The sequence below is a fragment of the Danio aesculapii genome, chromosome 3 (genome assembly GCF_903798145.1).
Source record: "Danio aesculapii chromosome 3, fDanAes4.1, whole genome shotgun sequence".
Classification (NCBI taxonomy): domain Eukaryota; kingdom Metazoa; phylum Chordata; class Actinopteri; order Cypriniformes; family Danionidae; genus Danio; species Danio aesculapii.
In genome coordinates this window covers 32,596,601-32,609,363 of record NC_079437.1, presented here as the reverse complement: position 1 = coordinate 32,609,363, position 12,763 = coordinate 32,596,601, and the positions used below count along the sequence as shown (strand labels likewise).

At 32.4% G+C, this 12,763-nt stretch overlaps 1 protein-coding gene across 2 annotated transcripts; it reads left to right on the top strand.

The window, feature by feature from the left end:
* Positions 1-59: 59 nt before the first annotated feature.
* Positions 60-4,052, top strand: si:dkey-283b1.6 (uncharacterized). 2 transcript variants are annotated; one of them, XM_056451510.1, is made up of 4 exons: positions 60-124; positions 1,580-1,659; positions 2,779-3,010; positions 3,380-4,052. In XM_056451510.1, exons 2-4 carry the CDS (start codon positions 1,628-1,630, stop codon positions 3,461-3,463), a joined length of 348 nt encoding a protein of 115 aa, XP_056307485.1. In that variant the 5' UTR covers positions 60-124; positions 1,580-1,627; the 3' UTR covers positions 3,464-4,052. The 2 variants fall into 2 exon arrangements, with proteins under 2 accessions (XP_056307485.1, XP_056307492.1); XM_056451517.1 differs by lacking the exon at positions 60-124 and adding an exon at positions 1,067-1,146.
* Positions 4,053-12,763: the final 8,711 nt, after the last annotated feature.

The following is a 12,763-nucleotide window of genomic DNA, read 5'->3' as shown; positions in this document are numbered from 1 at the left end:
GCCATAAAAGTGGTCAAACTTCACTACCAGCACTTTAAACCCTCCGCCAGATAAGATTTCTGCTCAAATCAGAGCAGAGCACTCGTGGTCTACAACACTGCCTTCATCATCTGTGCTGTTTGAGGTAAGACTTATTACTATTTTTTCACTTAAGTGCCTGAAAACCTACCTGGGTTACAAAATAAATAGTTACAAAACACATGACTGGATTGGTGTGAATGTATTGATCTGTAGCCTGTTTGGTAATGATGAAGTCAGAAATTTTCAACAGTTTAAACATCATCATATTGGCTAGAGTGTGTTTATTTTGTGATTCATGTGATGGTGTAAAGGCTGGTGTTTTCAAACACACTGCTTGCATCTACGAGTAATCCACATTCCTGTTCTGCTTTCTGAAGTCAAATGAAGGGTTTCTGATTGTCCTGAGCTAATCTGACATTCAGGCCAAACTGAGAAGATCACTATCTTTTTTTACACAGCCTAATTTTCATCCCACCCAGGCCCAATGAAAAGGCTTATCCCCTGGCTGGCTGGAACTGCTAAATTGACTAAATGTAGTGTGAAAAGCTTGTTCTTCGAATCCACATGGTTATATACGGAAAATGGATTCTGGTTTATAAATGTGGTTTGTTATCTCTGTTACACCATGGTTATATCTGTCCTCACTTTACATCTGCTCTAGTGGGACACCTGTTTTTTTCTGGTTAGCAAGGCGTCTCTTGCAACTGTCTTGACTTAGTAGTTAGAAACATTTATTAGAAGGTTAAAGACTGTTAAATATTCACACAGTGACTTTGAGGGTTCTAGGAAATATACAATTTATTATTTACTTCACATTTACTCATTAAGGGATACAGAATCCTGTTATAAGAAATACAAACTGAATTACCTCAATACCAATTTAAACGTGTTTCTAATTTTCTAATTCAAAATGAAATCTAAAAGAGAAAAAAATGATCCAATAATATTTTTTTCAAGGGCGGCACAGTGGCTGAGTGGTTAGCACTGTCACCTCACAGTAAGAAGGTCACTGGTTCGAGTCCCGGCTGGACCAGTTGGCATTCTTTGTGGAGTTTGCATGTTCTCCCCGTGTTCATGTGGCTTTTCTCCAGGTGCTTTGGTTTCCAAAGGCATGCAGTGAATTGGGTAAACAAAATTGGCTGTAGTACTGTATATGAGTGTGAATGTGAAAGTGTGTATGGGTGTTTTCCAGTACTGGGTTGCAGCTGGAAGGGCATCTGCTGCGTAAAACATATGCCAGAATAATTGGCGGTTCATTCTGCTGTGGTGACCCCTTATAATCCAGGATTAAGCCGAATTAATTATGTTTTTCAATCTGATTGTGTGAATTATGTCCTGATCTGTATTTTTATTTTAGAGGTGCATTTTAACCACCTGCGTCTTTAATATTTTAAGCATGAAAATCTCATATTTGATGATCATATTAGCCTCTTGCTTTCTTATTGTACCTATCCAGTCTTAGTATTTATAGTTTGTTGAATCTACAGAAATCCAACAACTCATGATGCAATGTATATTAATGAATATCATCAAATGTCATTTATTTTTTTCCTGACAGATTTGTTTTTGAGATCTGAGGGATTTTCTTGGGAATTTCTTCATTGCCATGGATAATGATGATCAATTCCTAATATTTAAGTATGTATAACTGCTTTTAGTGCTCTTTATGTCCTTTAATGTTAGGTTGTCTTTATTTTTTAAAATATTTAGAAACTTTATATGTCTTTTAGGGTTATAATATTGAGGGGACAAAAATGTTAAACAAACTAAAAAAAATTATTTTGGCAAATTGTTGCAACCAATTTATATGGGTTGAATTTAAACAAGCAAATTAAATTTATTAATGTTCAACTTTGTTTGTTTAAATTCAGCCCAAATAAATTTACAATCACTTACCTTAAAAAAAGGAGTAAATCCAATGAATCATCTTTGAATAATTTTTTTCAGTGATATCCAGTAATTAATTTACATTTTCCCCTTTTTTCCCTTTTTGAATTGAAAATATGTTATCCTTTAGCCTATGTTATTGATGTAATTCCTAAATGAATGTAACAAGTAAAAATGTATCTGTGTTTTTGACATATTAGGCAGACCAATAATAGTAAATGTGTGCATTTAAAATTATTTGCAAAAGGTTCAAAATGTTTACTTTTGGGTTGTCAATTATAACGGCCTTGAGAACATAAAAACAACCTTGTAAGACATTTATACTATTGCGTTTCTAAAAGTGGAAAAATATAGAGGAATGGATGATGGAATTCAGAAGAAATGCTTTCTGAATTAGAAACACACTGAATTAGATCTTTTTTCTGCAACATTACGTTTGTTACATAATGTTACGTTTGTTACATAATGTTTTTACTTTAGTCTTACATAAAAAAAAAGAAATGGAAACACAGTAGTGGGCTCATTTTATTTTAATATATCATTTGGAGGTTGTCAAACTGGATTAAAATCATATTAGTTTTTGCATTTCAAGACTTAAAGTACAAAATGATTACAAAAAAAGAATTAGTTGTATATATATATATATATATATATATATATATATATATATATATATATATATATATATATATATATATATAATGTACTACCTCCTAAAAATCTGAAAATGGTCTGGTCAGTTTCTATACTTTTATCACTATAGCCAACCAACACGCTAAATGAATGGCTTATGTTCTTCTTTATCACAGATTATTAAAAATGACTTAATGTATATTAATATAAAACTGTCTCTTAATGTTGTTCTTTCAGGATTTTCATGCCTATCGTATCCTTCGGGATGCTGTCCATCTGCTGTGCTGGTTTCTGTAAAATGTTCCAGCGGTTTCGTAAGGAGCGTATAGAGCGCCTCCAGGCTCAAGCTCGACATATGGATAGGCCGTCCGTGTACGTCATTCCCATCACTCTGTCTGAGGATGACCTGCACAGGCCCCCGCGCTACAGCACCGTCCAGTTTTGTGAGGCTCCACCGTCTTATAATGAGGTGCGTTATCTACACCACTGAAAGCATTTTGTCTGTAAAGAGACAGTTCACCCAAAGATAAAAAAATTCTGCCATCATTTAGTCATTCTCGACTTGTTTCAAAACAGTTTTTAGGGTTTTTTTACACAAAAGAAGATATTTTGAAGAATGTTAGAACCCTGTAACCATCGACATCCATGGTAGGAAAAAAAACTATGTAAGTCAATGGTTAAAGGGTTTTAACATTCTTCAAAATATCTTCATTAGTGTCCAACAAAATAAACATAGTAAATGATGGCAGAATTTTCATTTTGGGGTGGACTGTCCCTAAGCTCTTCTCTTTCTGAAAAATCAATAATAAAACATCCTCCTTCCCTCCTACATTCGCAGTTAAACCTGAAGCCTGAAGTGTCTCCTCTGGAACCTCCCCCTGATTATACAGAGTCCATCTTTTCTTCAGCCTCATATTCATGATTTATCATCAGAATAAAAATCCAGTGAGAGTTTTCCAAAGCACTTGGACTGGTTTCAAGAAAAATATGGACAACATGGTATCCTCGTGGTTTTCCAAGGACTGCTATTCATGCTGGCTATGCAAAGGTTGAAATCATGACAAAGAAACCTCACAGTTACGGAACCCTCTCATAACATTAGCACCCTTAGTAAATATAAGCAAAGAAAATACTTTTTGTTTCATATTTTGGATCTTTTGCTCAAAATATTAAGCAAAAAATGAAGATGCTTGATTTTGGATAACAGTAAGAGTTTTTTTTTTTTTTTTTAAACCCTTTCAGAGAGTTTGTGGTGATTTTGGTGAGGTCGGCTTGTAGTTTTGAAGACTTTCTGACTCTAAGATATCTGCAGTTCTCCAGTCAAGATTCTTGGAAGATTTTTCTGCATGCAGTGCGTTTGAACAAAAAACATGTTTACTTTCAGCCAATTCGTAACACTTTCAAATTACGTTGAGTTTGTTAATTATTGCCATAATGATGAAAAGGGAGTTTTTCTGTATTTTGCTATTTTCTTTTAGCCACTTTTTACCCATTTTGTGAAGCTCAACAACTTTTTTTCCTTAAATCGCAGCTTTCCTTAAATCCTTGTTTTTAACTACTGTGATGAATGACTGAGAGACTTTGGTCTTTGTGTTACCTCATATTTATAGCCCTGTGAAAAAGGTGTTGGCAGAACGATTTTCTATTCCTAGTCAAGAAAGTGTATTTAAAAAAACAGGAATATGCATATAAATTCATAGTAGTGCCAATAATTGTGGTATATATTTACTGTATATTTAATGAAGACATTTGTTTTTTGATAAAACTGTGCTGTGTTTGCACAAGTGTTTGCTCTCAGTGAGAGCAGAGTGATTTATTCATATTTTAAAATAATATCTTGAGTCAAAAAATCTTTTTATAAATCTTAAGTGTACCAACATCATTGGAGGGCTCTTCATAATAATCTGTGATTTTGTTTGGATTCTGAACATCCTACGGGATTTTTAAAAACGTTTGTTTGCACAATGAGCAGAAATAACTTGTTTAAATGTTTAATATATATTCTGTTTTGATGAATATTTATAAATTTTGTACATAGCTAAACCTGTTTTTGTTCGTTTTAAGATTTCTTAACTTTGTAAACATGATTTAAATTGTACAGCTAAAACTAATGAATACAATAAAACTGTTGTATATACACAGACTCTTAATAATATGTGTCAACGTGTTATGTGAGATTTGAAACGCTGTGTAGCGTAAGTCATTACACTTACTGTGTGGAATTTTGCTCTTCGTGGTCAACAAGAGCTGCACCCTCAGAGGTCAAAGTCCAGTGCTGTTACATCAAACGAAGATCCGTCCTCGCTGTCCTACACTGACAGAAACCAGACTGTAAAAAAACAAAGCAGTTAACACCTCAGAGTTATAGATGCGCACTCACATATTGAGTTGTTATGGAATTAATTTTGGACTGCAAAAAAAGCTTTTCTTGCTTTGATTTTTTTAAATCTTGTTTCTAGTCCAAATATTTACCAAATCAGCAAAATAATCTTTTTTTTCCTTTTCATTTAAGATTATTTTGCTTACCTCACTGGCAGACTATTTTGCTTGTTTTACATTCATTTTTTAATTTCATTTCTATTTTCTTCTATTACTGTGAAGCTCCAAAAAACTGCATTTACTTAACCCTGTACTACTGTAAAGTTAGTTAACAGTTTGTGAGTGTATATTTGAACAGAAATTGTACTGAATGTGTGTTTTTCCTTTTGTTTGCGTTCTGAGAAACTGCAGCGAGTTTTCATAAATTGTTTGTGTTGAAAGAAAATGCAGCATGTTTTATTAATTAGTTTTGCGTTGTGATAAAATGCAGCACACTTTATTAATTTGTTTGTGTTTTGTGAAAATGCAGCACATTTTATTAATTTGTTAGCATTGTGTTAAAATGCAGCACGTTTTATTAATTTGTTAGCATTGTGTGAAAATGCAGCACGTTTTATTCATTTGTGTTATGAGAAAATGCAGCGCATTTTCGTAAATTATTTGTGTTGTTGTGAAAATGCAGCACATATTATTAATTTGTTTGTGTTTTGTGAAAATGCAGCGCATATTATTAATTTGTTTGTATTGTGTGAAAATGCAGCATGTTTTATTAATTTGTTAGCATTGTGTGAAAATGCAGCACGTTTTATTCATTTATTAGCATTGTGTGAAAATGCAGCACGTTTTCGTAAATTAATTGTGCTGTGAGAAAATGCAGCACATTTTATTAATTTGTTTGTGTTGTGAGAAAATGCAGCACGTTTTATTCATTTATTAGCATTGTGTGAAAATGCAGCACGTTTTCGTAAATTAATTGTGCTGTGAAAAAATGCAGCACATTTTATTAATTTGTTTGTGTTGTGTGAAAATGCAGCATGTTTTATTAATTTGTTAGCATTGTGTGAAAATGCAGCACATTTTATTAATTTGTTTGTGTTGTGAGAAAATGCAGCACGTTTTATTCATTTATTAGCATTGTGTGAAAATGCAGCACATTTTCGTAAATTAATTGTGCTGTGAAAAAATGCAGCACATTTTATTAATTTGTTTGTGTTGTGAGAAAATGCAGCACGTTTTCGTAAATTATTTGTGCTGTGAGAAAATGCAGCACGTTTTATTAATTTGTTAGCGTTGTGTGAAAATGCAGCGCGTTTTATTAATTTATTGGTGTTGTGAGAAAATGCAGCACGTTTTATTAATTTGCATTGTGAGAAAATGCAGCACATTTTATTAATTAATTTGCGCTGTGAAAAATGCAAAACATTTTATTAAATTGTATGCGTTGTGAGATTAATAATTGATTAGCATGTCTTCAGAAGAAAATAATAATAATGTAACTATTTCATTCAAGATGCTTCAAAGGACTGCATACAGAATCAATCTTTACTATCATCTTAATTTCCCATGCCAGATAAACTACCAGAAAGCAGAATTAATGTTTATCCAAGAAGTGTTTAAAAAACAAGCCTTTTACTGTGTCTGGGTTGTAAATGCAATGGAATTATGATTGTAAATGAATGTTTACAGGTTCAAAGGTCCACATTACTGCTGTTCCTGTACATCATGTCTTAAGTCAGTGGAAGAAAAATATAAAACCCGCCCATATCATCATATGACTGAAATCTTCCCAGAAATGACACCACAGTACTGCCATAAATAGTGGAATCATGTATAGTATATTATGTGCAGAAACTTAAATGTGAGCTTTTTAAAAGGACTTGTAGTTTACAGGATTAAATACATTTTATAAAGGGAAGGCAGAAATTATTGTATGTTGCCGATGATTATTTGCTTTTAATTTATAAATGATCTCCTCTTTAAAAATAGTCTGAAAATTTCAATTATTCCTACTTTAATTTATTATTTGATCATTGCAGGCCCAGTTTTTAGAATAATTATGTGAGGTGACATGGTGGCTTAGTGGTTAGCATTGTCGCCTCACAGCAAGAAGGTCGCTGGTTTGAGTCCCAGCTGGATCAGTTGGCATTTCTGTGTGGAGTTTGCATGTTCTGCCCGTGTTTGCATGGGTTTCCTCCGGGTGCTCTGGTTTCCCCCACAGTCTAAAGACATGCGCTATAGGTGAATTGGGTAAACTAAATTGTCCGTAGTGTATGTGTGTGAATTGGGGCTGCACAATATATCATTTCAGCATCGATATCACAATGTGAGCATTTGCAATAGACACATCGCAGCATCTGAAATGTGGAGTCAGAATTATAGTCTAGTAAATGCTCTATAGTTATAGTTGAAAAAAGACATGATTTATTGTTACACTTTGCAGTAACTGCAATATTTTATCAGAAATGTTATCTATATTTTTATGGTCTATGACTATGTAAGCATTTCAAGCCAGTTTTAAGCATTTGGATACAATTTTGTGATTTAAAGAAAGTTTAAAAGAAAACATAAAGCCACTTTATGTACCTGAACACTTCTAGACTCCCAGGAAACCGTAAAGTACTGTTCAGTTTAGTTGTATCTTTGCTATTGTATTTATCAATGCTTGTGATTGGTTTATAATTTTTCATCCAGATATGCCGGCCTACAAAATTTATACCAATCAATCTAAAATGTCAAATTCTTTTACTGATAGAGCCATTCAAGTCATCTGGTGAAATAATACTCAATATCGCAATAATGTATTGCAGAAAAATAAAATATCACAATGTCAGTTTTTTCAAAATCATGCAGCCCTAATGTGAATGAGTGTGTATGGATGTTTCCCAGTTTTGGGTTACAGCAGGAAGGGCATCCGCTGCGTAAAACATATATTGGTTAAATTGGCGGTTCATTCCACTGTGGCGACCCCAAATGAATAAAGGGAGAAACCCGAAGGAAAAGGAATGAATAATTATGTGGGATGGTCAGGATATCAGTTTATTTTTTTTGTAGCCTCTATACAACATGGGAAATTTGTGTATGAATGGTATTATTTCCTTTTTCACAGCTCACAAAAGATATTAATTAAAATTATTGTTAAATTAATGTTAAATAAACAGCATTAAAACTTATGTTGTTATGTTCAAGAATAAAAACGGCTTAGCCTTTTAGTATACAGAAAATGGCCTAATAGAGATGGTATTGTTTTTAATTAGCCTAAATAACAGTTATTATGTTAGCAAACTATACAATGATATTTTGTATTTGTTTGTTGAGTTATCACTAGGCTTGTTGCTAAAAAATCTGACGGTCAAAGTGTAACATAGTAAAGCATAAGTTTTATTATTTTTAGCACAGACATTGTCCTCTATGAATGAACTAATGTGTAATGTTTTAATTGACTAACGAGGATTAAATTTGAAGTGCTTCTCTTAGTCTCACGTTGAAGAGAATCGCTTTGAATAAATATAAATGAACCGCGCCAAACAAACTAGCTACATGTAAAATACGTTTATTCAGCCTAACCTTGTTGTCTTCTCAATCCACATTTTCATTCACTCGAAAATTGTCCAGTTGTCAAAAGGGAGAAATTTAATCACACTTAAAATAAGACACGTATAGTTCGGGAATCGCGTCCTGCTCAAGAGAAACGCCGGTTTATAAAATCACTGCGCATGCGTTCAATGGAATTGTGGCGTGGAAACGCACTATATCTTCTAGCGGAAGGACGTCAGTAATTTGGTTTTTAAAATACATTGTGAAAGACATTGTCTGTAATGACATGTCGGCTTAATGTTTTAATTGTAAGGCACTAGATTGTGTTGTAATAGAATATTTTACGGTTATTAAACTTTTTAAGATCATTAAAGTTAAGGCCTAACAAAAAGTTAGTATTCTAATGATTAGCTTATGCATTGTTTAATATTATATAAAAATTATAGGTAATGTTCAGGTCATGAACATGTCGTGTGACATTTTATGCCCCAGACACAATATTTTAAGATTGTATTAAAGACAAAGTAATTATCTACAGCAAAATCATATTGTGAGACTGGATAGCCGAATCTATGTACCTTGATGTGTTTGAGGAACAAACTCTGCTCTCTGCTGGCGAAACGCAGGAAAAACACTCAAGACATGAAATCAAAACTGGACCGGACTGGTAATAAACTGACCTATATTAAGGTAATATAGATTAATAGCTATGTCTGCCTTTTACAGTGTAACAAACAACACTATTATTTAACTATATCAAAGGGCAAAAGGTTTATTTACTCTTTGCTACATATTAGTGCCACATTTAGCCTACATCAAAGCATTCTTTTTGCATATATTCTTATTCTCATTTAAAATTCTCTTTAAAAATCCCTTAAGTTACAGATTTACATGGATGAGTGTGGGTGTTACTTTATGTTACTTTATAGGCTAACGTGTTTTAAAAGCTGAGGTTAGTTCACCACAAAATGAAAATTCCGACATCATTAACTTCCCCTTTCCCCTTTAGACTTTTGTTCATTTTCATAACACAATTCAATCTATTTTTAATATTCCTGTGATATTTCTGTTTTAGTCTGAATAGACTAAAAGTCTATTTACCCAAAACTCAATTGCTTGAAAACGAATTTTAACCAATTTAATCAAAGCTTTCTAAAAACTTGACAAACATATAAAATCGAAGGATTTCATTCGCAATATTGATTAGTTATGAGTGTTTAGAGCAGGGGTTCCCAAACCTTTCTGCACGGGACCCCCAAAATAACAATGCCAGTAACTCGTGACCCCCATATTCTGGTGGTTATAAATATACAAATTACACAACAATAGGTCTATATAAACACGAACGTATTGACAACACAAAAAAGTGCAACAGTCTAACAACCATAGGCTCTAATACAGTCATTTATTAATTTGTTTAATTTAATATTAACCTCATCTAATGACACACAATGTGTTCAGCACAAGTCTAATCTAGGTTTAATTTTGGAGACCACTAATCAGATCATTCTCAATGCCTCTATTTATTTTTAATGTATTTGATTGACATAAAGGTGTCATAAAATTGAACCTGGTGCTATAAAATCAATCTGCTACAGCTGACTCCATTGCTGTGTTGTTAAACTAACGTAAACACAACAGTCCTATGAAAAAAATGTAAAAGGCTGATGGCTTTTATTTGCATGTTGTTGCTTTTATCTTCTGTGGGTTATGATTAAAATATTGTAAATATGATAGTTTAATAAAATGTATTTGACTTTTAGAAAATCACCAAGCGACCCCCTGTCATTGTCCCACTACCCCCACTTTAGGAACCACTGGTTTAAATGTTTAATTAATTTATTTTTTTAATAAATCTCAATACTACAGTTTCTGCAAAAACCAATGTTTGTTTTTTGCACATGAAGTATGTTTGGGCTTTTATTATGTTACAGATAAACTTCAAAGTCTGAAAATCTACGGGCAGCATATATATAATGCTGTCTGTTGTTTTTCAGTCTTTGATCATTGACGTCATGCAAGTAGTCATTCATTTATAGACTCATTATTTCCAACCATTTTATTTCAGAAATCAGGCAATGTACAGATTGTTCTTCTAATCATACGCTGATCTTGCAAGTGAAACATGACTACTTTACAGTATCTGTCTCTAGCTTATATCATTATCTGTTATGTAAAAAATATCAATATCAAAACAAGTCCTAATTCAAACACATTACACACTGGTATAAACAATAAAAAAAACAACAACAAATAAATAATAGCTGCCAGTATTCAAGCCAAATATCCTCGGCATGAATTAGGAATATAAATTAGCACTTGAAGTATGTTTATCCGCATTAAAAAAGTAGAGAGGGTTTCCCTGTAGGAAAAAAAGAGACATTTTCATCCAATAAGCATATATAGCATTATAATAAATACATCATGATGTTTGCAGCACTTACACAGATACATGCAGTGACGACATTTTACACCGAAAGCATCTTCATACATATTTATATAAAGGTCTTGATGTCATGCTGTTTGTGCTAGTCATTCACAGATTCCTTGTGTTTCTGATGTAAAAACGTTGTTTGGTCCTTCAACTTTTACATAAATAAATACATACAAATTATTATTATTATTGCCGCACCATGTTGGATATGTAAATATAGCTGACTGTAGTTGATAGGATGATCTACAAAACAACAATCTGATATCAATAGTCGACTGCATTCTGTGACTCTTTCACATTATATATATGCTCCGTCTGCTGTTTCTATTAGCCCAACCCTTCAGTTTCCTCTCAGTGTCTAAATGTGATAAGACTTCCATATATTCCGGTGCTAAATTCAGAAAATAAAATAGTGCTATAAAGTGGATGTATAAGAAAACAAACTGTACAAAAGTCCCGTGCACCTGATGCAACAACGTGGCCTGAAGCAAAATAGAGCCTTATAATAAAAAATATAATTCAGAGATGAAACACTGTTCGATCATCGATCACCTAATCACACAGAAACACACACACACACACTCGTGGATTGTAAATGAAAATTCTTAACAAATAAGCCTAATGGTAAAAAAATAATATAAGGGGAAAAATCTTTGTATAGGATTTTTTAAAATAGAAAATACAAACTAGTATTCAAAAGTTGGTAAGATTTTAAGTTGGTAAGAATTTCTGACTCTTAAAATGTATTTGAGCAAATACGGTAAAAACAGTAATGTTGTGAAGTATTATTGCAATTAAAAAATTGTTGTTTTCTAGTTTAATATATTATTAAATCATTTTTATGATGTCAAAGCTGACTTTTCAGCATCATTTATTCAGTTTGAAATTTAGAAATCATTTAAATATGCTGATTTGCAGCTTATTAAAAATGTTGAAAACAGCTACTGTTGTTTGGGGCATTAACGAAAAGTTCGAAATAACAACATTTATTTGAAAAATCAATGTTGTGCAACATTGTAAATTTACTTTTCATCACTTTAATGTGTCCATGCTGAATAAAATTATTACTTTAAAAAATCTTACTTCTAACTTTTGAACATCTGAAGTTTCTTTTATAAGTTTATGCGTGAAACAATCAGGCCTGTAGCCAGGGGAGGTTCGGGTGTTTCGATCGTGCTGCCCACTGCGCCACCGTGACGCCTCCATACATTTGTCCTATTTTGACTGCTGTCATTATAAATTGTGAAAATAACTCATCGAAAAAGGCTTTAAGACCGAGAAAAATCTGACGTAAGTGGTCATCTTTCACTATACTGACCTACTGTATTTTTAAATGGAGAAAACATTTTACAAGTAACTTTTATTCTGAACTTGCACCTTATTCTTGAAAGAAAAAATGAGCAATAAAAAGGTGTGAAGCACCAAAAGTCAATTTTGAAGCATATAAAAGTTACTTTTAATACTAATTATAGGCTGTTGTTGTTATCCATGAATTTTCAAATATACTTTTTGAGGCTAGAAAAAAATCGGGAAGCTCTACATTATTATTATTATCATGTATAAATGTTTTTATTATTTAAGTGGCCAAATTCTGACTGAAGAAAGTTGAATGTGCTGGCCAATTTGTTATTTGTTTAATAAATGACAAGAGGCTACTTAGCCTTAATAGGCAGTTTTTAATTTACACTACCGGTCAAAAGTTGCCGCGTCAGTTTTTTTTTCATGATTATTCTGTTCATCAAGGCGGCATTTATTAAACGTAAAGAAAAATTGTTAAATATTTATTTGATTTAAAATAACAGATTATTGTATGTAGTTTCAAATGAAATTATTACTCCAGTCATTATTGCTTTTATTAATAATAATAATAATAATAATAATAATAATAATAATAATAATAATAATAATAATATTAAATGTTAGAGTGATTTCTGA